Here is a 27,079-nt window from a genome sequence, read left to right on the forward strand (position 1 = left end):
TGCGGGAGATTCCCCAAACTGCACCATTCTTTTTAAGTGACAAATCTGAGGAACTGTCCCAGATTAAGGTGTCATTAGAGGAGGTTTGGGAACAAATTGATAAATTAAACAGTAACCAGGACTAGATGGTATTCACCCAAGAGTTCTGAAGGAACTCAAATGTGAAACTGTAGAACTACTAACTATGATACCTATCTTTTAAATCAGCTTTTATACTAGATGACTGGAGGATAACTAATGTTACGCCAATTTTTAAAAAAAGGCTTCAGAGGCTATCACAGCAACAACAGGCTGGTAAGCCTAACTTCAGTACCAGGCAAACTGGTTGAAACTATAGTAAAGAACAGAATTATCAGACACATAGATAAACGTGATTTGTTGGGGAAGAGTTAACATGTTTTTTGTAAAGGGAAACCATGCCTCACCAATCTACTAGAATTCTTTGAGGGAGTCAAGCAGCATGTGGACAAGGGGGATCCAGTGGATATAGTGTACTTAAATTTTCAGAAAGTCTTTGAAAAGGTCCTTCATTAAAGATTCTTAAGTAAAGTAAGCTGTCATGGGATAAGAGGGAAGGTCCTCTCATGGATCAGTAACTGGTTGAAAGATAGGAAACAAAAGGTAGGAATAAATGGTCAGTTTTCAGAATGGAGAGAGGCAATAGTGGTGTCCCCCAGTGGTCTGTACTGGGACCAGTACTGTTCAACATATTCATAAATGATCTGGAAAAAGGGGTAAACAGTGAGGTGGCAAAATTTGCAGATGATACAAAACTATTCAAGATAGGTAAGTCCAAAACAGACTGCAAAGAGTTACAAAGGGACCTCAGAACACCGTGTGACTGGGCAACGGAATGGCAAATGAAATTCAGTGTTCATAAATGCAAAGTAATTTACATTGGAAAGCATAATCGCAAGCACACATATAAAATGATGGGGTCTAAATTAGCTGTTACCACTCAAGAAAGAGATCTTGGAGTCATTGTGGATAGTTTTCTGAAAACATCCACTTAATGTGCAGCAGCAGTCAAAAAGGCGAATAGAATGTTGGGAATCATTAAGAAAGGGATAGATAATACAACAGAAAATACCGTATTGTCTCTATATAAATCCATGGTATGCCCACATCTTGAATACTGTGTGAAGATCTGGTTGCCCCATCTCAAAAAACACATATTGGAATTGATAAAGGTTCAGAAAAGGGCAAAAAAAAAAAGATTAAGGGTATGGAACAGCTTCCATATAAGGAGATATTAATGAGACTGGGACTTTTCAGCTTGGAAAAGAGATGACCAAGGGGGATATGATAGAGCAGTGGTTCCCAAACTTGTTCTGCCGCTAATGCAGGGAAAGCCCTTGGCGGGCTGGACCACTTTGTTTACCTGCTGCATCCGCAGGTTTGGTCAATCGCAGCTCCCAGTGGCGTAGGCTGCTGCTCCAGGCCAATGGGAGCTGCTGGGAGCAGGGCAGGCTGAGGAACATACTGGCCGGTCCTTCCAGCAGCTCCCATTGGCCTGGAGCAGTGAACCGTGCCACTGGGAGCCACGATCGGCCAAACCTGTGGATGCGGCAGGTAAACAAACCGGTCCGGCCTGCCAGGGGCTTTCCCTGCACAAGCTGCAGAACAAGTTTGGGAACCACTGCGATAGAGATCTATAAAATCATGACTAGTGTGGAGAAAACAAATAGGGAACTGGTATTTACTTCTTCTCATAACACAAGACATAGGGATCACCAAATTAAATTGATAGGCAGCAGATTTAAAACAAACAAAAGGAAGTATTTCTTCACACAACGCACAGTCAACTCATGGAACCCACTGATAGAGAATGTTGTGAAGGCCAAGACTGTAACAGGGTTCCAAAAACAACTAGGTAAGTTCATGGAGGATAGGTCTATCAATTAGTATTAGCCAGGATGGGCAGGGATGGTGTCCCTATCCTCTGATTGCCAGAAGCTGGGAATGGGCAATGAGGGATGGATCACTTGATGATTACGTGTTCTGTTCATTCTCTCTGAAGCACCTGGCATTAGCCACTGTCAGAAAATAGGATACTGGGCTAGAAGGAGCTGGTCTGACCCAGTATTGCTGTTCTTATGTACCCCAGGTTGGTGGGACAGAGGGCTCTCCCACAGCCCGGGTTGCACCCCGAGGGCTCCATCATAATGTTGCAGTACACATTCTTAGTTGGCGCTTTAGGAGATTTTAAATTTAGACATGTAACATCTTTAATGTTTGAAGAGAGTCTGCTATAATTTTAGCCTTGTCACAATTTTTTTTAGATATTATGTATCACCCTAGGACTGTAAAAGCACAACGAGTTTATATTATATACCCTGTTAACTCACCTGCTATTCCCTGACTTTTCAACAATGTATCCTTATATAAAAAAAGAAAAAAAAAGTTTGGGAAAGTGGTCACAAGAAATGGGAGAGTGGACATTTATTTCTGATAATTTATAATGAAACTACTATAAATGTCTAATACAGCCACAAACTCACATTTCTTATTTTCACCTTTAAAGCCCTAAATCAATTTCTGAACATCTTGCTTATTGTCTCATTTAATTGCTCTCTTGATCTCTTTCTTCCCCTTTCAGCCTTGTGCTTGTATCATGCCTGGAACAATCTGCACTTCAACAAGTACATACACTCTTTATCCTCCTTCAAAAACCTTTTTAAACCTCACTTCTTTCAAGAATCTTTTCTGTGTTCTTCTCCCCGTGCCCACAGTCATACTGCTGAGCTATTGGCTGGGATTATCTTGTTTAAAACCACCTTTGCTTGTCCTTTAAACCAGTGCTTCTCAACCTTTTGATACCAGGCATTGGCTTGCTGCCTTCCTAAACTGTGTCAGGGACTGTGTATATCCATGGACCAGTAGTTGAGAAACACTGCTCTAGCCCATACCCTGTGAGAGGTACAACACAGAATCTGGCCCTAAGCTACTACAGAGATGATTGGTTCTATTCTCAACTCTGTCAGAAATGCAAGCTCTGTTATCTCACCAGGAAAATATAGGAAAGTATACTTTCTTGCCACCAAAGCGAAGTTCAGAGGCCATGGTCAGTAAAATGGGCTGCGAAATACAACAGATTAACAATAATCAGTGGGAAATCTGGGGCTAAAACTCATGATCTCATTCCTGGCTCCCAGCATATTTTACTCTAAGTCAAAATGGCAGCAGCTGCTATTGATACTAAATTGTACACCCATTTTAAGATTCTCAGCATGGAGGACATAGAGGGGGAGGAGCATGCTCATTGCAGATGGACCATGCAGGGATTTTAGCAACAAGTCTCTGTTTATACATAGGTCAACCTAATATCTTGTTTTTTTAACTTAAAAAACTCCAGACTACATTTTGTATTATTTACACATTATCTACATAAAGTCAAAACAACTTCTTACACAGTTTTTTTTCCACTCACCTTACACAATCCTCGCTTCTACAAATCTCGCGTTATTAGGGTTACAGTTAGCCTAACTCTTGCTAACAGAGACTGTCATGCATTAAGATCCCCTACAAATACCTGTCAGTTTTTTCTCTACTTCCACACTCCCCCCTTTTGTACTTCTAGTACAACAAATATTTTTAAACCTCTATTTGCATTAAGCCATGGATTTCAGATTTTACATCAGATGTTTCAACCTTAAGTGTTTTGATTGGATGTAATGACAATGCATGATTAGCCTGGACATGAAAGGTATTACTATTATTATGTCCTTTACTACAGCAACATAATTCTAAACTAAATAACAACAATACAAAAAAATAACATTTTTATAACAACATGATGGGGTTGTTGTACAGTTTTAGTGACAAAGCACAATACATTATACTTAATACATAAAGTAGACACTCTATAAGCTGTATGGAAAGCATTTTTTTTAACTTGATATATATTTTGAAGCATATGAATTTGTCCTTTTACTTTAGAGATTCTTTGAACATCTGGTAACAATGAAAGCAAATCTTGAAACCGTTTAGGTACTGAACTAGTCCAATTAAAGGGTATTTGGAACTTAAGGGCTATTTACAAAATTTTATCTGCAGGCCAGTAAACAATATGATTGCCTGCAGTGGTAATGAGATTAAAATGTATATTTTGCAATGTGGTGGTTTTAACATACACACAGCTATTGTTAGCTTGAAAAAGTAGGTGTCCTGTCAGGGTAGTTCCTTGTCCCCTACCCTCCCAACAAACGTTGTCATGAACTGTGACAACTTCGCATGGTTTCAGTTTATGGATACACCGAAGCTGTAGGAGTTTTAACAGCCAAAATGTCCATTGACTCTCTATTCCTATCTAAAATGTCAGGTGTTATTCTAGGGGCACTGGCTATAAATCAGTTAAGTATACCAGGTGGTCTAATTTTCCAGATGTCACGGTGAATAATTCAGTCCCACATGCATTCTCCTCATGGACTCGTCAGGATTCGGTATGTGAGAGCCCACACCCCCCTAACTGATCCAAACGCTTGGAAGGAGCACTGTGAATATCCACACTTCCACCCAGAAAGTCTCCAAGTATGTCTCCATGGCCACAGATCAGATGGCACTTCTGATGTGTCTGTCTGGGCAGTGGGCCAAGCCTGGTGCTCAAGATTTCCTGAATGACCAGCTAATGGCCATTCGGAATGATCTTGGGCACCAGGCTTGGCCCAATGATGATTTTCAGAGGTTTATAACTTGACCGATTATGGGTGAATTTTCAAGATGCAGGTTGTCCACCACTGCTCTAATAGTTCTGAAGAACAAGACAACAGGCTGGAGCCTCTTTTGCTTCCTCCTTCAGTCACAGAACAGTAGACTGCAGTAGTGACAAAAGCATGATCACTGTGACCAGATCCTTCTCTGGGAAACAAGGATCAATTTCCTAGAAAGTAAATGTAGAGGGAAGAATTTTTTGTCACACTGATGGTACCCATGACATAACATAAATAAATGGGAAGTTAATTACATGAAACATATCTTTTGCTTGTTGGGTTATTAATTTCCCCCCTGAGTCTTAGTGAGTCAGCAGGATCTTGAAATTTTGAAACAGCTTAAGCATGAAGTGGTTGAGCTGCTAACAAAAATATGTAATCTCATTAAACACTGCTACTGTTTCAGAAAATTGAAGGGTGATAAATGTTGTAACTATATTTTTAAAAAGTCTCTGGTGTGACCCAGGGAATTACAGACCACTAAGCAGGTCATAGTCTCACTGCCCCCAAGGCACCCCACTTGTGGTGTGAAAAAACAGTTATTTAACTTTCGACCTTTCGTAACTGTTGTTCTTCAAGATGTGTTGCTTGTGTCCATTCAATTCTAGGTGTGCGCCCACCCACAGGCACGGCTGTCAGAGATTTTTGCCTTAGTGGTACCCAGAGTACTCACTGTAGAGCCCTCTAGTGTGCTGTGTTCATCACACAGTATATCAGGCACTGCCAGCCCATGCCCTATCCGTTCCTTCTTGTCAACAATTCCAACAGAGGGGCAGGAGGGCGGGTAATCAAATGGACATGAACAACACATCTTGAAGAACAACAGCTGGGAAAAGGTAGGTAACTGTTTTTTCTTCTTCAAGTGTTTGCTCATGTCTATTCCATTCTAGGTGACTTGCAACCAATATCACTGGAGATGGGTTTGGAGTTCTCTGTCGTGCAGTTTGCAGCACGGCTCTGACAAACCCAGCATCATCTGCTGGGTCAGTGCATAGTGCGATGTGAACTTATGGATGGATGACCAGGTGCCAGCCTGACAAGGGTCTTGGATTGGCACCTGTGTCAGGAAAGTCACCAAAGATGCCTGCACTTTAGTGGGATGAGCTGTCACAATCGATGGAGGGGGTACTTTCACCAGCTCGCAGCAATAATGGATGCACGCTGTGATCCAAGATTAAATTCTCTGGGCTGACACTGAGCAGCCCTTCATCCTGTCCACAACAGCAACAAACAACTGTGATAACGTATGGAACAGCTGTGTTCTATCAATGTAGAAGGCCAGCATTTGTCTGATATCAAGCGTATGCAACCTACGCTCCTCATCTGATGCATGAGGCTTTGGACAGAGGACCAGTAAGTAGATGTTCTGACCGTGTGGAACTGGGAAACAACCTTGGGCAGAAAAGCCAGATGCGGGCCAGTTGGACCTTGTCCTTGTAGAAGACTATATAGGGCAGCTACAACATGAGTGCCCTGATCTTGGACACCTGACACACCAATGTTATGGTGACCAAGAAGGACACCTTCCAGGAAAGGAGCAGGAAGCTAGGAGCTCAAAAGGAGGGCCCTTGAGCTTTGAGAGCACCAGATTCAGGTCCCACGGGGGAACCAGATCTCAGACCTATGGGTACAGGTGCTCTAGACCTTTCAGGAACCGTGCCATCATGGGATGGGTGAAGACAGACCTGCTCTGAAGTGGAGAGTGGAACGCAGAACTGGCAGTCAGGTAGACCTTGACCGAAGACAGCGCAAGAAGCCCTGGAGCTTTAGATGCAGCAAATAGTCCAGGATGACCTGCAACGAAGTCTTGTCAGGACGAATGCACTTGTCCAAGGTCCAACATGCGAAGCACTTCCACTTGGCCATATAGGTAGCCCTGGGGACGGGTTTCCTGCACCCAGTAGAACCTGCTGGACTGCCGCAGAGCAGTCCTGCTCGTCTGTGCTTAGCTACAGACCAGCCAGGCCATCAGGTGCAGTGATGCCAGGTTTGGGTGCAGCAGATTGATGGGTTCTGGAACAGCAGTTCCAGACAGAGAGGTAACTGCAGCGGATCGGCCACCAAAAGGCTCAGCAGCATGCTGAACCAGTGCTGATGAGGCCACGTGGGGGCAATGAGAATGACCCATGCTCTGTCTTACTTCATGTTTAACAGAACTCTGTGGATAAGCAGCACTGGCGGAAAGGCGTACATCAGTGCTCCTGATCATGAGATCAAGAAGTCATCTGACAGGGAACCCTTGTCCCCACCGTACAGGGAGCAGAACACCTGGCACTTCCTGTTCTGCCTGGATGTGAACAGGTCCACCTCAGGAGTCCCCCACCATCGTAAGATCAGGTTGACCAAATCCAGAAGGAGGGACCACTTGTGGCAAGTGGAGCAGGATCTGCTGAGGCAATCTGCCAGGACCTTCTTGCTTCCAGGTAAGTGAGCGGCCATCAGATGGACAGCATTCTACACACAAGGGTCCCGAGGCTGAGCGCCTCTCGATGCTGCACTGAGGACCTAGTGCTGCCCTTCCTGTTGATGTAATACATCGCGGCCACGTTAGCTGTAGGACCTGTACCACCTTGCCTTTCAGGTGGGGTACAAACACTTGGCAGGCCAGGCGCACTGCCTTGACTTCCCTGACATTGATATGAAGAGCTAATTTCTGCCACATCCAGCAATCTTGGGTGCTGAGCTCACCCAGGTGGGCTCCCCAGCCCAGATCTGATGCATCCGAGACCAGGGTGAGCAACGGAGACGGGGAAATAAGGGGACTCCTCATAGCAGTGATTTGGGGTGTAGCCACCAGTTCAAGGATGAGAGGACATGGTCCGATATCATGACCACTTGGTCTGGGGGTGCCTGCTGGGAACGTAGACTGTTGCTAGCTATGATTGTAGGAGTCACAGATGAATCTGGCCATGCCTGATGAGATATGTGCATGCTGCCATGTGGTCCATCAGCCACAGGCAAATCCATGATGATCGGATGTCTCCTCATGTGGGCAATGAGATCCACCACGGCCTGAAAGCGTGCTTCTGGGAAGAAGGCCCTGGCTCGCATGGAATCGAGAATGATTCCGATAAACTCTATGTGCTGGATTGGCATCAATGTGGACCTTTTTGTGTATATTAACAGGTCCAGGTCGTTGCAGGTGGAGCATACCAGATCGAGGCTTCTCTGCACCTGTTCTGGAGACCTGCCCTTAATGAGCCAATTTTCTAGATCTAGGAAGATCTAAACCTTCCAGTGTCTGAGGTAAGCTGCTACTGGCACCACACATTTTGTGAACACCCTCGGGGCCGAGGACAGGCCAAAGGTAGCACTGTGAACTGGAAGTTGTGCCCTGCCACTATGAAACGCGGGAACCGTCTGTGTCCTGGGAATATAGAGACATGGAAGTAAGCATCTTTAAGCTGAGAGCAACATACCTGTCCCCTGGATCCAAGGAGGAGATAATGGAGGCCAGGGATACCATGTGGAACTTCAACTTCTTTGGAGACTTGAGAGGCCACACAGGACCAGGATGGGTCAGAGGCCCACCTTGGCCTCCAGGATTAGGAAATATCGGTAATAGAATCCTCTTCCTTCCATGTCCCGAGGAACCGCCTCCACAGCCCCCAATTGCAGGAGCTTGTCAACCTCCTAAATCAGGAGTTGCTTGTGAGAGGAATCCCTGAAGAGGGATGGGGAAGCTAGGGGGCAGGAAAGAGGAGTATCACAAACTGCAGGGTGTAGCCCTGAGCTACTATGTCCAGGACCCAGTGGTCCAAGGTAACCTGCGACCAGGCTGACTGGTAGGGAGAAAGGTGGTTGAGGAAAGGACGGGCAGAACCCATCTGACTGACTGGGGCATCACACACGAGCGCACCCTCAAAGCAATTGATTTTGGCCCCCCGGGTACTCAGTGGTTCTGGGTTGGGCTGGCAAATGAGGGGAGGAAGGGCAGCAATGGTTGTCCGGTGTCCCTCGGTGGCGAGGAAGTTCGCATCATTTGTGATTATGTGACGTGGCTCCTGGCAGACTGCAGGGTATGCATGCCACACGAGCAAAGGGTAGCAGTAGTGTCCTTCAACCCATGTAGCCTGGCATCTATTTGACTGCAGAAGAGGCCAACTTCATTGAAAGGGAGGTCTTGAATAGAGGCCTGCATCTCCTGGGAAAGGCCCACCCTTTGGAGCCAGGAGCTGTGTCACATACTCACAACTGATGCGAACATCCTCACCACCGAGTCCCATGGCATTTGCAGGGAGCATCTGGTTGCTGTGGTCCCTTCCTCTACCAGGATACCAATCTCTTGAGCCTGAGGAAGGGAATCCTGGAACTTCTGGAGACTCTCCCAGACGTTAAAATTGTATTTGCCCAGCAAGGCCTGATGGTTCGCCACCCAGAATTGTAGGCTAGCTGTTGAATACATTTTCCTTCCAAATAAATTGAGTTTTTTGGTTTCTTTACTGTTGGGAGTAAAAGCAGTGGGGACCTGCTTGTCCTTTTCACTGGCTGCAGACACAACCAGTGAACCCGGCAATGGGTGAGTATAAAGGTAATTAAAACCCTTGGCTGGCACAAAGTATTTTTTCTTAGTCCATTTCAAGGTGGGTGGATGGAAGATGGAGCCTGCCACAGTGACTTGGAGATCTTAAGGACTCCATTGTGCATGGGCAGGGCGACCCGGGTGGGTGTGGAGGCCGAAAAGACATTGAGAACAAGGTGTTCTCCTGCTTGGCCATCTCCTGCACTTCCAGCCCCAAGTTCTCAGCCACCCGCCTGAGAAGGGCTTGGTGTTCTTTAAAGTCATCCAGGGGGCTGACCCTGGAAGGCCCTGCAACTGCCTCGTCTGGGGAAGAGGCCGCCAGTGGAGACGCTGGGGGCTCGGCAGCCATTGGAGAGGGAGATTTGGGGGTGGGCACTGGGTCCTCCATCCCAACCGCTGAATTACCTTACAATACTGGGCCTGGTGGGGCTGTCGATTTCCGCTCCGACATGGCCACTGATGCAGGCTGCAAAGGGGGCATTGTCATCATTGGAATGTCCTATGCTCCCCAATATGGCCACCGTGTTAGCCACTGGCCTTGCTGCCACTGCTGTGCTGTGGATGGCAGAGCAGTTTCCAGTGCCCAATCCTGTTGTGGGTGATGGGCTGAACTGGGCCTCCACACCAGAGAAGCCACTCTTCAGTGACCAGGGAGGAGCTGTCGATACCTGGGTCTGCTTCCTTGTCATAGCTACCAGTGATCACTGACCAGTCATAAGCAATTGATGGCTATACCAGGGAGAGGAGTCCCGGTACCAGGCAGATCAGCATCAGGGAGAACAGTGTTGCAGAGACCGGTAACATGAGGGGGAGCGGTCCCACGGTGACCGGGACCAACGTCTAGATGCAGATTGGCGATAGGGTGAATTGCATCAATCATAATACAGGGAGCATGGACTCCGCACTGGGGAATAACGTCTTGATGTCCGGAGGGAGAATTTGTGTGGCATGGTTGCGACCTGCCAAGGGATTGCTTGTCTGACAATCTGCAGTGTTCCCCAACCCCCAGAGGGCTCTTAACGGCTGGCTTGCCCTCTCAGCAAGCCTTAGCTTGGTCCTGCGGCCACGGAGATGTCACAGAAGCAGGTGGAGACCTATGTGGGTTTGGGACGACGACGGAGCAGGCAGGATGGTGGGTCACATACCACTCACTAGAGTCAGTGACGGACCTTTAAATGGGCTAAGAGCCACAGGCGCGGAGGCACGCTCGTGTTGATCTGGAGAAGGTTGGCGGATAGGCCCATTCCCTCTACCGGATGACCCTTAGGCCTTCTTGCTCGGCGCCGGTGAGTGCTTCTTTGCCTTCTTCTTTGGCACCAGTGACAACAAACGGTGCCGAGAGGAGCCGGGCGCCAGTGGCGCACTGTGTCTAGAGGCCAAAGTACTCTGTGCGGCCTGTGTAGAGGGCTCAGAAGCTGGGTGGAGAGCGGACTCCATCAGGAGAGCTCTGAGGCCATGGCTCTGAATGTCCCTTTCCTTCTGGGTGCGAGGTCAAAAGTTCTTACAGATCCGGCAATGCTCCTTGATGTGTGATTCCCCCAAGGCAACTGTCATAAAGATCACTCATGGGCAGAGGTCTGCCACAGACCAAGCAGGGTTTAAACCTGAGAGCTTGGGGCATGCCCCACTTGTTAGCTATCAGCTAACTACAATACTTATCAACTACTTAATACTAACTACAATTAAACAAAGGCCCAAAGGCATGAAGTCCAGTGGAAGAAAACTGCTAGCTCTTGACTGACCACCACAGGCGGTAAGAAGGAACAGAGAGAGCATGGGCTGGCAGCACCTGATATACTGCTGCTTGAGCGCAGCACGTTAGAGGGCACAACAGCTGGCCCTATGGGTACCACTGAGGCAAAAATCTTTGATGGCCGTGCATGTGGGCGTGTGCACACCTAGAATGGAATCGACATGAGCAAGCACTCAAAGAAGAAAGAGCATTTCAGTGACTCTGCCCTGCTTTCCTCGTAAACTCAGTGGTTTTGTACGGTGATGACTTGGCCCTCCAGCCAGGTCACACTATAGTTCCACCCATTCCAGGCTCTCTCTGTCCTAAACAATGTCTGACAAAACAGTGAAAGGTTTCAGAGTGGTAGCCGTGTTAGTCTGTATCAGCAAAAACAACAAGGAGTCCTTGTGCACCTTAGAGACTAACAAATTTATTTGGGCATAAGCTTTCCTCATTGTTTTGACAAAATAGTGGTAATTAACACAATGTCTTCCACCCCTTGTGGGCACCTCTTCACCCTCATTCATCCAGAAAAGCAGCTAGCAGGACTTCCCACTGGAGTCCCTCAGTAAACCTCATAAGCCAGACAAAAATACAAACTAAGCAACTTCTGTCAGCTCAAGCTTTAGTCCATCTGAGGTTCTCACTACACCTGGCTTCTGTCAGGCCCTTCCCATGAAAAAGAAACTCCAGACCACCTCTCCCCCTCCCAACTGCACTGAACTCCTTCCTTTTAACTTCTCCTTGGACCTAACACACCCACAGAACAAAGTGGGGCTAATTAGAGGTAACAGGCAGTTGGTGTGGTGGTTATACACATTATCACATAGACTTATATCCATACCAGGTAAACTGTTTTAAACTATAATTAAAAATAGAACAACAAAACACCTGGAAGTTCATGATGACCTTATCTAACCAACACGGTTTCTGCAAAGTATTATTATGGATCAAAAATTGGCTAGGAGGAAGAAAACAGAGTACATTAAATAGTCAAATTACATGATCAATTTTCATCATGGCAAAAGGTTAACAGCAAGGTGCCTCAAGGTTTTGTACTTTGTCCTGTATTTATTAGTGATCCAGGAAGAGACCAAGTAGTGAGATAGTAAAATTTGCTTATAACTAAAAGTTAGGTAGATTAGTCAAGACCAGAGGGAACTGTGAGAAATTTCAGAGGGACCTAAACAAGCTAGGGGAACGGGTAACATAATGACAAATTAAATCCAATGATTGACAAATGCAAAGTAATGCACATTGGAGAAAAATAATTAAACTACTTGTACATCTTCCAGGGGTCTATACAAACTGTATCAACTCATGAAAAGGGCCCAGACATCACTGAAGACAGTTCAATGAAGACCTCTGCTCAATGTACATTTTCAGTCAAAAAAGTAAACAAGATGTCAGGTTGCACAAGGAATGGGATGGTAAATAATATGGAGAATATTATGATACCTTTATATGGTGCAACCTCCTCTGAGTACTGTGTCATCCCAAATCATATAGGACATTGCAGAGCTAGAGAGGGTCCAGAGAACAGCAATAAGAATGATCAAGAGCTTGGAAAAAAGTCACATGAACAGAGATTGAAAAGACTGTGACTGCTTATTTTACAAAAATGAATAAGAAGGGATAAGATAAACTTATACACAGGAAGTCATTGATGCCATGAACTTAACAAGGTTCAAAAAGGGACTGGATATGTATATAGATAAGAATACCCAGAGTTATAATTCATAACAAATTTTGTGGAAAATATATTAAGCCTCACGCTTCAGGGCTTAAGCCAATCTCGAACTATCAGAGAGCAGGATGAGATGCGCTGGAAAGAGTAGATTACTCCACATCTGCCTGCTGCGGGGTTCTTACACCTGCCTCTCACATATATGGTGCTAGCCACTGTCAGAGTCAAGTTACTAGGCTAGATGATCCAGTATGGCATTCCTATATTTTGCATTATTTTCATTGATAGGAAGGGAAAGGTATCTTTGATGGAAGGGAAGAACAGCATCGCTACTATCACTTTGAAGTGTTTCCTTCTTCAAATCAGCAACACTTCAGCCTTGCCTAGGCTTAATTTGAACCATCTGTCTCATTTTTGAATAAATACTCATTATTAGGGTAAGATAAAGAAATTCTGGAATGGAAGCATTAAGCACGCTTTAACAGATAAACCGGTCCCTTTTCCAGCTCTTCTCTGTGCTACTACAAGGTCTTTTATATTTATAATACTAATCTATCACAATACAAATATTTTGTTTCCAAATACATTTCTTTATGGAGTACATTTTGTAATCATCTTATGAGTGCACTCATTTCATGATATAGCGATCTGTGCACTACCACCGCATAAAATTCTTTGCCCTGTTTAGCCAATAAATAATCTGTCAGTGCTAACTGATTACCCTGTACATAGCTTTTCTGAAATGATGGCGAATATATAAAAATTCATCCTCACCCACACAACTGAATAAACTTGGGGCGGGGGGGAGGAGGGCAGCATATCTCTGAAAATTATCTGCAGTTTCACATTTCATGAACAACAACATTTAAAAAATATATACATATAAGGAGGGCATACAGGAATAAAGAGACACACACTGGGCCTTCTAAAGATTTCTGCAGGGCTTTCTACATTAATAAATTACAAAGAAGCAACAAAAATACCCTTAACAATTCAATTGCTTGTTTTAGACTTTATTCTTTGTTCTACAACTCTGAAGAATCATTTTTATGACAGGCACTGGCATGATTGTAAAGGCAATTTCAGCTATACAAAGGATAAGTGCACTAGATCTTTTTGAAAGAGGATTTATTTATTGCTTGCTGTAACCCAGAAGACATTAAAAACATTTTAGAGAAAATTCTTGTTAATCTAATCTAATTATTCAATGATTACTCTGTTTAGCATCTCCAAAAAAATGCTTGAGGTCTTGAAAGGAAAAAAGATAACTTAATGAGCAGTTTATCAGAAAAGAAGTATTTCCTCCCCTTTTTTCCTATTTACCATGCATAATTAATATGTGATAATATCCATAATGAGTTCTCTAAAACAATTAGTAACACATCTCCAGTGACCTGCTAATCTGAATATAATGCTTTTTGAATTTGTAGGTGTACCAATCTCTGTGTTTATGCACCCATACCATGTAGAAGGAAAGAGGGCTGCAGAACATAATTTATTATTTTGCATCAGATTTCATCAAGTCACTTAGTAACTACTTGATACATTATCAAGACAAATGCAAGGAATTTCTTTTTCTAAAATAGCAGTACCCCAAAGAATAAGAACCAATTACAATTCTCCTTTTCTACAATAATCATAGGCATCAAGTGAAAGAAAACCTTGACCAGAGTATTTTTGTATGAAATTTGAATGCCTTTTTTCATCTCCATAAGGCAAATACATCCATAAACAAACATGCAGTGCAGTGTCTAGAACACTTAAGAGCTAAATTACTTTCAAACCATGCAACGCTTCATTTTTCTTCTACACATGTATAACACAGCTAGTGGGAGAGAGGAGAGGAGGGGAACAAATCCTGTAGACAAAGTATTAGGATTGAAAGAAACTTTATAAATATCTCTTTTCTTTATCTGCTTTGTAAACAAAAAATACAATTCCTTTACAGGGGACAACGTTTATACCATGTCCTTAAAAGTCCTACATTCCTAAATGTGGTCCTAAATGTAGTTATCTTTTTCCATCTCTATTTTTGATGGCTGCCCAAACTGCAAAAGAACATTAAAGATTCACCCCAATAGTCTGGAGTCTGTTGATATTTTTCCACCCCTCCACATTGCTGCAACAAACTCAGAAAGTAAGTTTTGCAATCCCAGAAGTCACCTTCCAGCGTGGAAGGTACAAATTAGGGTTTACATGCTGAGACTATTTAGAAGCAGAAGCTGGTGCAGGATGCAGCCACTTGCTTATTACATAATACATCATGCAGAGAGCACATTACGCCAGTCCTCTGTGATCTTCGCACACTAGTTAGAAGCTTCTGGATGGTATTCAAGGTGTTGGTTTTAATCTATAAAGCCCTAAATGGTTTGAGACCTCGTTACCTCAGATAACTTCTCTCCATGTGGATACTGACACAACTGCAATCAGTCGAGCCAGTCAAGCTAGACTCTCCCCGACTTTTAAAAAAGAGGGGACTGCAAGCAGGATGCTTTTTCTGAAGGGTTCCCAGGTTTGGAATCTGCTCTTGACAGAGTTACAATAACTAGGATTTGAAAAAGGACAATCTGAAAGGGACATAAACCATAATATTTTAGGGCATGAGCCAAACTCTGACTATTGAGCATTAGGGAACAACTTCCTGCATTACCAGCTTCAGGGTTTCCTGTACTATCTTCTGAAGCATCTGGTACTGGTCCCTGTCAGGGACAAGATAATTCATTCCAGTTCCTGTGGCCTTGGCTACACTGGCGCTTTACAGCGCTGCAACTTTCTCGCTCAGGGGTGTGAAAAAAACACCCCCGAGCGCTGCAAGATACAGCGCTGTAAAGCGCCAGTGTAAACAGTGCCGCAGTGCTGGGAGCGCGACTCCCTGCGCTGCAAGCTAAACCTCATCAGGATGTGGAGTACGTGCAGCGTTGGGAGAGCTCTGAAGATGTGGAGAGCTGCGGCAGCGCTTTGAAGTTTCAAGTGTAGCCATACCCTGTGTTTCTTTTGTGCACCACTACCTGGGTTAGTTAACTTTCCAGGCAGACTGAAAACCATATCTTTTTTAACCAGGTGGAGAGGAAGTAGGTGAGGGATTATGGCATGGAGGTTTTGTCTATGGTCACTTGTATTAAAGGGATTAATTTAATTTTGAATGTGCCCATTGCCAATCTGTTGAGTGTGTCATCATTTTTATTTTTTGTTTAAAATTTCTGTAAATTACAATGAACTTAAGGTGAGCACTTAGAAACCTGAAATATAATATATAAATTAAATTAAAGATTTCATGGACAAAGCAGGAGTCACAAGGTGATTCCTGAACTTAGGCTTCTCAAATGGCAGCACATTGAGAGGTAGCTACTTCTCTATTATGTACATTATTTATTGTAATTATGGTACATAAAATACAGCCTGCAAAACTGTGAGTGCTTTTTAGCATCTATTCTTAGACAAGACATTGTAATTTTTGCTTTTAGATGTGGTTCTCACCACAGTTGTCCATGTTTTTGTCACCTCCAGATTACATTACTACAAGGAACTCTCTTAAGAAAGCATATTTTGCCTGTACTTCATAGCATTCACTAGCTTCTAGTTCATTTCTGGTAGTAGTTTAGATCCTGGCTACCTCCCTCTCTCTGTCTTATCAGAGGGTGGAAAGCAGGTTTTATTTATTTAGTACAGGGGTAGGCAACCTATGGCACGTATGCTGAACGCAGCATGAGCTGATTTTCAGTGGCACTCAGACTGCCCGGGTTCTGGGCACCAGTCAGAGGGGCTCTGCATTTTAATTTAATTTTAAATTAAGCTTTTTAAACATTTTTAAAACCTTATTTACTTTACATACAACAATAGTTTAGTTATATATTATAGACTTATAGAAAGAGACTTTCTAAAAACATTACAATGTATTACTGGCACACGAAACGTTAAATTAGAATGAATAAATGAAGACTCGGCACACCACCTCTGAAAGGTTGCCGACCCCTGATTTAACATGTGCATAGTTGTCTACTCAAACGATAGCATCTTCAGTGGCGTGCTGCAGTTTTTCTAGGGCACCACTGAACCTAGCCAGCAGGCATTCATCGACAATGTGTGTCATCGTCTGTGTTGTGCTGCAGTTGCACAAAGGGCTGTCACGAAGGCCCCAGCACAGAGACCTTGCCTGGTCTAGAACTTGTTCAACAGGGACCATTGGCAATGGGGCAGGTCAAACCCACACAGACAGACTGTGGGGCTGGTGACAAGGGACTGGGTGGTGATTATAACAGATATCCATTCCTCTTGCCAGAGAGTTTCTGCTTTAACATCCTGCACGGTGGATGAGACCATAATGGGGGATGTGATGGCAAATGTACAGTTGGCGGGCTTGGGTTGGGGCATACTTTCTCCTGTAACCTGCCAGTGGCAACCTCTCATCTGATATGAGGAGGAGCAACACTGCTCAGAACTGGAAGCTATGGGAGTGCAGTCAGATGCAGGGTGCCAAAAATGATGCGCATGGTGGCATGTAACTGCATATCCACCAGTTTGGTGTGTGACGATCAACTCCAAATTGGTGTGCAGTACTCTGCCACTGAATACGAGGTGGCAAGAGCTGATGTCCGCAAAGTTGGAGCATGAGCACCCAATGATGAACCTGCCAGGTTGCTAAGATTGTTGCACGTCTTAACTTTAGCTGCTGTCTTCTTCAGGTGGGCAGGGTAACTCAGTGTGCAGTCCAAGGTCACACCTAGATAGAACAGTTCTACTTCATGCTTCACCTTCTGACCATTCAGATAAACATTCTGTTCTTGGGTTGGGCTGGCATGATGAAGATGGAACAAACTGGAGACTGTTTTTATGACGCTTGGCTGGAGGCGCCAAGTCTTACAGGAGTCAGCTAATTTTTTCATGTCCCGGTTTAAGGTGGCATCAAGCTCGTGAAATGTCCAGGCCTGGGTACCAAAACAAATGTTGTCTGTGTAAATGAACTTTTGTGACTCCGTTGTTGGCAGGTCACTGATATAAAGGTTGAACAGGATTGGAGAAAGCACAGAGCCCTGGAGTAACCCATTGTTCTGTCATCTCCAAGTACTCATCTTCTCCCCCATATGGACTCTGAACTGCCTATTGCAGAGGAACAGTTCAACGACGCCTGTGACCCAAGGTAGCAGGACCTGTGATACTTTCATGAGCAGGCCAGTGTGCCATACCGTATCGTACGCCGCTGTTAGATTGATGAAAATAGTGCCTGTTCTCAAGTTTCTCTGGAAGCCATTTTCAACAAATGTGGCCAGTGCGAGTACTTGGTCGCATGTGCTACAGAGTCGGCAAAAGCCGGCTTGGTCAGGGCTCAAAATTCTCTCCACATCGGGTAATATGCGCTGTAGGACCAAGTGCTCCAGTACCTTGAAGCACACTGACTAATGATATGGGATGATAGCTTGATGTTTGACTTGGGTCCTCTCCAGACTTTAGGAGGTCAGTGACTTTTGCGGTGTGCCATATCTTTGGCAGCCTACCTTCACTGATGACCCTGATGAAGAATTTCACAAGCAGAAGCCAAGCATAGGGGTCAAGGTTTTTCAGGAATTCTGGAGATATGTTGTCATAGCCCACAGCTGTTCCACACTTGATGCTACCCAGTGAAAGCAGGTGAAACACCTGAACAAACTCAGGGTTTAAACGGTAGCTGACTGGAGACTGGGCATTTTTAGTGCAGTGTCCTTTGTTCTTCTGCATCTCACTCCGCAAAGCTCTAACCTGTTGAGTTTGGAGGCATATTGGAAATCACATCCGTTTTGTTAACCTCTCTGAGAGGATGGTTTTAGTGGGATGTATAGGGAATGGGTCGGTTGTATGGTTTTGATGTGTTAATAGTTCTAACTGATTTTTTAATACATATTATATTGTCTAATAATGAATTGCAGTTGGCCCTAGAGCATGGGATGAGTAAGAATAAGGCCATAACAAGGTTCCATCAGGAATCTTCCCTCAGCCTCATTTTGGGGAAAGCTGACAATTATGAGGAAGGTGCCATTCACATATTGTTTCCACAAATTGAGCTTTTCCAGTTAACACCTACTAGTCTCCTGAAAGACGCTCTCACTGACAGACACGTAATAGGGTCAGCTCACCATACGAACTTGAGTAACTATTAGCTGAACCATCTGCAGTCAGAACAGAGGTTCATCACTCTCTATGCTAGCTTATTGAGAAACCAATGAAGAAAGAGAATAACTGCTAATGCGTTAAGCAGTTCCAAAGTTCTGGGCACTTCCAGTTCCACCTTCAGTATACCCCGAATTTCCCAAAGTAGCCTATTCTCAAAATATCTGTGGTCTATATCATTTGCTTTCCACATTTGTGCAAGCAATTACTGTGATTATGTGCACATAGATGGAAGAAATGTACACAAACAGCTACTAATTTATGTCTTTAGATTTCTCCAGCGTATATCCAAGGCACTAGCTAAATTTTTTTAGGTCAGTTAAACAAATACTACACTATTTACTTAGTGTGATTATCTCAAAATAGTAGCAAAGCAAGAGAAATCCAACCCCCCCCCACACAAAATAACCAGAATCCAATTCCTTCTCAAATGTCCACAAAAAGAGTTGGGGCTCTGAAGTGTGCCTAGAACAGGGTTTCTCAAACAGGGGTAGCCGCTTCTGTAGAGAAAGCCCCTGGCAGGCCGGGCCAGTGTGTTTACCTGCCCCCTCTGCAGGTCCGGCCAACTGTGGCTCCCACTGGCTGCAGATCGCTGCTCTGGGCCAATGGGAGCTGTTGGAAGTGGCGCGGACTGAGGGAAATACTGGCCGCCGCTTCCAGCAGCTCCCATTGGCCCAGAGCAGCGAACCGTGGCCACTGGAAGCTGCGATCAGCCGGACCTGCAGACGGGGCAGGTAAACACACTGGCCCGGCCTGCCAGGGGCTCTCTCTACACAAGCAGCGACCCCCGTTTGAGAAACCCTGGCTTAGAAGAACAACAAATTCAGACTATTACTGACTGGGAAGGAAGAAAAGTTCCACAGTCAAGGATCCTGCAGGGAAAACCCTTAAATCAGGAGTTTCTTCTCTTTCAGACTGAAGAAATCCCATCTTCAATGCCTCCATTAGTTGAAATTATATCAGTACAGAATGGAAAGTGAGGTAATTCCCCAGTTAACCAGGCCACATACAGCCAGGGCTTTGTAAGTCAATACCGGTAGCTTGAATTTCACCTGGAAATTTGCTGGAAACTAGTGAATATTGTGGAACACTGTTGTACGCTCTCCACATAAAGTGCACATAGTAAAAAGACAGACACATTCTGCACTTGCTTTAGTTTATGGATACTCTCCATATGCAACTCCATATAGAACATATTACAGTAGTCCACACTCAACCAACTGACCACTTATACATGCAAGTCTCTTTTGTGTGTGCGCAAATGGATGTATGAATGCAATTCATTCATACAGATATTTTGAAAATTTGGCTCAATTGCTCTGTTAGCCAGGGTTTATAATTGGAAATGTTTATATCCAGAAGTATGATGATAAAATATTTGATAATAAAATAATAAAAAAATCTACCCACAGGAAATTCTATGCCATGTATACAGCATAATGGTTTACATTATACATTCCTGTTTATAGCCATGCTTCAACTAAGGGAAAAATCACAACTAACAGAACTATTCAAGAAAACGGAACAGAAGAATTTTGAAAAGAATGCTGTTGGCACAGCTTTTTATTCTAAGGTGAAAATTTCTGTGTCTTTTTGCATGTACTGTTTTCTTTACTTTTATAATAAACAAATTGTCTAATGTGTGAATTGTAAACATTCAGAAAACAGTGAAGCCCATTTATGTACAAACAGAAAAAGTACAGATTCACAATGACTGACTCTAAAATACATAACTTAAACAGCAGGGGTTCCAATTTTCAGCTACAATATATAACTTAATGACAGACTATTCATGCCTTTGTAATTCCCTTACCTTATTTAAAGTATGGCTAACAAATTCAAAGTCTCAGTATGTACATTAGACACCAGAGAAACTCCTTTAAGTAGATGCAATATGATTAACAAGATGATAAAGGCTTTCAGAAAATCAAATAAGTGAAATGTGTGTACTGAAAGTGGATCAGCTGTGAAAAGCTGTCAGAAAATTATGTCAGTGAAAAAATAAGAACAAAATCAACTGAAAAGAAAAATGGCAACCCTTTTTAGGTATGTTTCAATCACAGCGATGAGCAAATTTAAATCTAAGCAGTTCCTTCACTCTCTCTTTAATACTGTTGTACAAATTACAGCATGGTCACAGGACCTGGAATTCCCATTACTCTTTCACCTCTTCTTTTGTAACAATCATGTCCCAACAAAGATCTCTTTGAAAAAAGGAAAAACACAAAACAAAACAGGATTTGACACAAAAACCAAATGAGACACACAAATCTTAATGTAACCTGACCAATCTGAAGAACTGCATTGAACATTCATTGGAGTCAGCACAGAGTGCTAGTCATGATTTTGGGTTTCATTAAGCAAAAACTATTTAAAAAAGGGGGGTTGGACCACAAAGCAAAGTAGAATTATTTAAAGTACTTGACTTAAAACAGGCTGAGGCTTTGTATAACATTTGAAAAATGTGTTGTTCTGCAATTTTAGATTAAAAACCACAGCATTTATAATTTAGTTCACTGTAAAGGTAAAGGTAAATGGCATTACTTGTTAGGGATGTAAATATCAGTTGAAAAAATTAACAAGTTAAATGATTAAAATTATATGGTTTAACCAGTTAACCATTAACCAAGATCTCTCGGGTGGGCCGGCATGGGGCAGCAGGAGCTGAAGTCCTTCTGGCCTGGCCCTGACTGGGGTCCCAACAGCTACGTGCAGCTGGGGCTGAAGCCACTCCAGCCTGCCCGGCTCGCTGCAGCCGGGGTCCTGCCTGCCTGCTGTGGCCAGGATCGCTTCAGCCTGCCCGCCACGGCTGGGACTGGGGTCCTGCTGGCTCAGCCGAGATTGGAGTCCCTTTGGCCTGCTGACCTGACACGGCTAGAGCTGCTGCAGCTGGCCAGCCCGGTGTGGCCATGTAGCTGCCTGGGTAAACAGTTAAGGTCCAGTTAACGGTAAGCCTAATATCAAGTGGTAGCCGTGTTAGTCTGTATCCACAAAGACAACAAGGCACCTTAAAGACTAACAGATTTATTTGGGCATAAGCTTTCGTGGGTAAAATAACACTTCTTCAGATGCAAGCCTAATGCTTACCGGCTAACGGAGGTTAACTGTGTAACTTTTTACATCTCTACTACTTTTAGGGTTTTATATTATTTAAATTTCACAGAACAGCTATAGGAAGGAAGGTAGGTAGGCAGGCAGGCAGGCAGACATAAAGAAAGAAATTATGGCTCTGATCCTGCAAACACTTGAGCAAGCACATAACTATATTCACAAGCATTGTCCTATTGACCTCAGTGGGATTACTCATGTACTTACAGTATGTGCATAAATGTTTGCATGTGCATAAGTGTTTTCAGCATCAGAGGCAGAAATATTTGTATTAAACACTTTTGTCATTTCAAAGCATAATTGCTTCAGTGCTAATAATGATGTTATTTAGAGGGAAGGTGGTGTGCGCAACTTTTTGTTTTTTTGTCCTTTATTAGTGTTAGGTGGTATTCTGAGTGAATGGGTTGCACATTTCAGAAAACCATGGGGTTGGCAGAGTATGTTAACAAGCTGTGTTAGGGAACTGCTGAAAGAGGGGAGTTAAGTTTTCATAGCGAACCCTAACTGTGCATTTGGCAGTTTTCAAAAGTTTTGAGTTTTGCTCTATGTTCTGCGAGGGAATGACATACCACCAAGCAATCTTAACTCCAAATTAATTAAGTTGCCATTGAATATAATAATAATGTTAGTCAAATTCTGAAGTCTCCAGTCTGTATTGAAGAAAATTTCCCATCCATTTCAACAATATTTTTGCCTAAGTGTGTGTGTGTGTGTGTGTGTGTGTGTGTCTGCTCAGCCAGACACAGTGCAGAACTGGCACCACAGTGAGTACTTCAAGATTTCACCCATTTTTTTGTTTTTGTTTTTGTTAAAAGTTAACAACCCATGTAAATTTATAACTTCAGCATTAACACACAAAACACTGAATCTTGAACTCAGGTCTTTTTCTGGGACTATGAAAAGTTCATGTTTGATGTTAATTTTAGATCTACAAACACAAAAGAGTCAACTCATCCTTAAACTGAAATTCAGTATGGCCATGGAAAGAAAATTCTAAACATTCCGAAGCAATGTTAAGAAAAATGGAAACTGACTTCCAGAGGCTGGACAGTAAAGGTCAGAAGATATTATGCCAAACTGCATGTGGAAAAAGCATGGTTTACTAAAAATAATTCTTATTTTAAGATCTGTTCTCTTTGAAAAAAAATGTGCAAATTGGCCTTCCCTTGCCTCTGCTGCTTCATTAGCCCTTCCTTCAGGTTCACACAATGCTTGCTTTATGATTATTATGCAATTTTGTCATGCACATTTTGGAAATCATGGATTCCAGGGATTTTTCTTTTTTTATGCTCTCAACATTTTGTGATTTTAGTGGATATCCAGATATGATGGAAAAATCTGTTGCAACATTTGCGTTAAGAACCTTGAGTTCTGTCAAATAAAAACCTGAGGCTGCATGGAAGGTTAAGAAAGAACAGAAGCCCACAAACAGCACTGTGGTGACAAAAAAAAACAGACCAATGAACTCTTAGGGTATGTATATACTGCAGAGCTTGGGCTGTGGCACTATAAAATTGCAGTGCAGACATTCAGGATCTGGCACCTGGTGAGAAGTGTGAGTCTCGGAGCCCAAGCTCCAGCCCGAGCCCAAACACCTAGAAGACTGTTTTTAGTCCCTTAGTGCAAGCCTGAGTCAATTGACACAGGCTCTGAGAGTCATTGTCACATTTTTTTTCCTGTGTAAATGTACTCCTAGTGACAGATTTCACTACTCTTTTCACTAATATGTTAACTGCTACCACAGCAAAAGCCCAGTTCTAATTGTTTGTAGTGAATGGGAAAATAGTTTATTTGAGGTGCAATATCTGGAACACAAAAACAATACTTATGACATCTAACTCTTTTTTTATGATGAAATTTTATTATTTCTGAGCTTTTCATGATCTTGTCACAACTCTTCCTCCATGGTGGATCAATAAAAACAACGATCAATTCTTGTTTAAGAATGGTTAGGGGGTAATGACCCCCTTGATCCTACTGTTAAGCCTCCACAAAGATTGTTTCTATCACAGAAGCTCATGTTTGCTTTCCCCCACACCCCCAGCCATTACTAGACAACCTCCTAGTAGATATTGTTATTCCCTTTGCCTCAAATAAATTACTCCAGTACTTCCTTTCTGGTATGTTCATAATTGCACAACACAACTTTTAGCCACATTTATCTTAATTTAGAAAAAAACACACACTAAACATTTCAGTTATTAAAGTAGTCAGAGAATATATTCCACATATATTTTGTATATCAATACATCACATTACAAACTTTAAATCTCTGTTTGTCTAATAAATAGTTATCTGGAAAGATTATTTTCACATGATACCAGCATCAAATTCTGTGTTAAAGATAAGCAAAAGCAAAAGCAAAAAAAAAAAAAAAAAAAAAAAGACACTATGATATACAAGGAGTAAAACATTTGTCTTTTTTCTTTCTAATAAGGAAACTTTAAAAATGAAATATCATTTCAAATATCAGCGCCTCAGTTCTTGCTCTAAATTGAGGTTACAACCTTGTGTGACATCACTATTGAGACTGTTCAAAGCTTAGAGCTACTCCTGCACACAAGTAGTCCTTAGTCATACAAGTAGTCCTTGTGCATGCTACTAGGGTGAATATGTACTACTCACACAAGAGTTACTTGCATGGACAAGATATTTGGGGACAAGCTGGGGACTCCTTGTCAGTTGTTTATCAAAAAGAGGGAAATGAGGGTCTGTTATTCACATTCTCCCACATGTAGAAAAGACACGAGATTGATTTTATCACACACACACACACACACACTCTCTCTCTCTCTCTCTCTCTCACTTATTTATCCACTCCTGCCTATGTAAATAAGGGGCTTCAATGAAATGGAGGGTTCACTCAGGGAAAGGTTGAAATACACTAGCTAACTGCTTCAATTATGCCTACATATCCATTGTTCTCCGTGGACCAGCAATACGCTCTGTCTAATCTACACCAGAGTCTGGATTAAAAAAATCACAATTATGAAACAATTTTTTCAGCAATAATGAGGATCTCAAAATTTCTTTACAGGCTTCATGTTTCACGCAGAACAGAAAAAAAGAACGAAGGCATGATTTTAAAGAGAAATTGTGTTAATTTAAAATAGAAATGACAATATTACTTAAATAGGTATTCATTTCTCTTTCAGATATTTACCCTCACAGGTTTCCAAATTGGAAATTTAGCAAATCTGTATAAGAGGAAAAAAAACACCTTTTCTTTTCAAATGATATTTCTCAGTGCTGGTTTTGAAATCATAAACCAAGAATTATGACCTCATAGATTCAGCACGCAGGATGAAGAGATGGCATGAAGGAAATCTATATCCTTCTTATAAAAATGTATCTTTAATGTTTAGACTTTAAGAGGTAAATAAGCCACAAATGTTTGAAAAGAAAACTGTCCTATGTTTAAATAATGTTTCTAAACTTTGAGCACAAAAGCTCAGCTTTCATATTTATACAAGTAGTGGAAATCATTGAAGTTTCCTGTTACTTCACAGTACCATGCAGTAAATCAAATGTAATTTGCATTGTACAGTGAACGAACAGGACACTTTCAAATAATTTCCTGCTTCTACAGTATACATTTCTTCGGGAACAGAGAATGCTGTGTGGTTGTTTTTTTAACTCCTGGGGAAATTCTGCACAAAAAAATTAAAAATTCTGCACACAATATTTTAAAATTCTGCAAAATTCTGCAAATGTTATTTGTCAAAATAATACAATATGATCACGCCAGTTTCAATTATTTTGGTAATTTTTTTTTTTCAAAATACCTATCAGACACACACAAAAAATTCCCCCAGGAGAAAGTTAAAAAAAACCCTATGACAACCCAGTTTCTGTTTCTCTTCCCCCTCCTAGAGCCCAGCCAGGGGGCCAGACACCTGCACACCCCTCCCCCCCCCCATGCCCAGCCACAGAGCCCTTCCTAGCAAAGATACCTGCAAACCACCTCCCCAGCCCCCCACTCCCATAGCTCAGCTGCAGGGGCCCTGCTGCGCAGATACCCGCACATACACCCCCTGGAGCCCAGCTATTGGGCCCCCCTAGCCCACTCACCCACCCCCCAGCATCCATCTGTGTCCCCCCCCAGTCCAGACACCCACCCCCCATATCCCTCATAGCCCAGGGATCCAGAGGGAGAAACGGCCTGGTGGCAGCCACCAACACTGCAGCCCATTTCTGTGGGGGAAAGGAAATTCTGCGTGCAAAACGTTAATTTCTGTATTGTGCAGTGGTGCAGAATTCCCCCATGAGTATTTTTTATTTGCTATTAAATCTCAATCTCAAACCTTGTCATATTAAACAACAAATTTTAAAAAATCAAAATGTATTCTGAATTGTTTATTGCTGACTTCTCAGCTAATTCAATCCCTACCTTTTCTGGAGGAGGAGGAGGATGAAATCTCTTTGCACAAATTAAAAATGCATCAGGCTGTGGTTTGCTGTTCTTCACATCTGGGTCATCTCCCAACACAATATGATTAAATAGACTAAAGAAGTCTTTGTGTTTGCTTGTTTTCATCTGAAATGTCACTCTGGCTGAGCTAGTGGCAATAGCTATAGGTACATTGTGTTGGTGTAGATGGCGGATCAGCTTTTCAACCCCTGAAAGGCAAATTAACATGTATTTTAATATTCATGTCTTATTTACAGTACTTCAGGCAGTATCATAATGAAGTCATTTTACTGAATAGAATAAGGATTCATTTGTCCTCAGTCATTCTTGAAAGGAATTTTTATTAAAGTGGTCTCCACTGCAACCAGAGGTATAACTGTAGCATATGTAGACATACCTGAGATACCTTTGATCTAGCTAAGTTGAATAACAATAGCAGCAAAGCCACAGCAGCATGGGCAGCACCATGGGCTGAGGAAGATTGCCAGGGACCTTGTGTACTTACTTTTGCAGCTAGCTTTTGCTGTCGTGGCTTCACTGTTATCATTATTTGAGCTAACCATGGTTTGTCTACACATGCTGAAGTCACACCTCACATGGTAGTGTAGATGAACCCTAAGTGTGAAATATTTTTGCTCAACACAAAAATCAAAACGTGTTTACCAAGATAACAGCAGATAATTATTCTTGAATCAAATACTGATTGTTTCTAAAGCTACTAGAGTAAACTCCCCTTGTCTTAGCAACACGAGTTAGAAGCGAGGGGGGT

The 27,079-nt window shown here is 42.8% G+C and overlaps 1 protein-coding gene across 1 annotated transcript in view; it reads right to left on the bottom strand.

The window, feature by feature from the left end:
- PUDP (pseudouridine 5'-phosphatase) overlaps window positions 1-27,079 on the bottom strand; it is a 145,814-nt gene that overhangs the window by 41,440 nt on the left and 77,295 nt on the right. The window contains exon 3 of the mRNA XM_030572322.1: window positions 26,290-26,519. Within this exon, the coding sequence (XP_030428182.1) occupies window positions 26,290-26,519 (230 nt within the window). The remainder of the gene's footprint in view (window positions 1-26,289; window positions 26,520-27,079) is intronic.

The sequence above is a fragment of the Gopherus evgoodei genome, chromosome 1 (assembly GCF_007399415.2).
Source record: "Gopherus evgoodei ecotype Sinaloan lineage chromosome 1, rGopEvg1_v1.p, whole genome shotgun sequence".
In the NCBI taxonomy this organism is placed as follows: domain Eukaryota; kingdom Metazoa; phylum Chordata; order Testudines; family Testudinidae; genus Gopherus; species Gopherus evgoodei.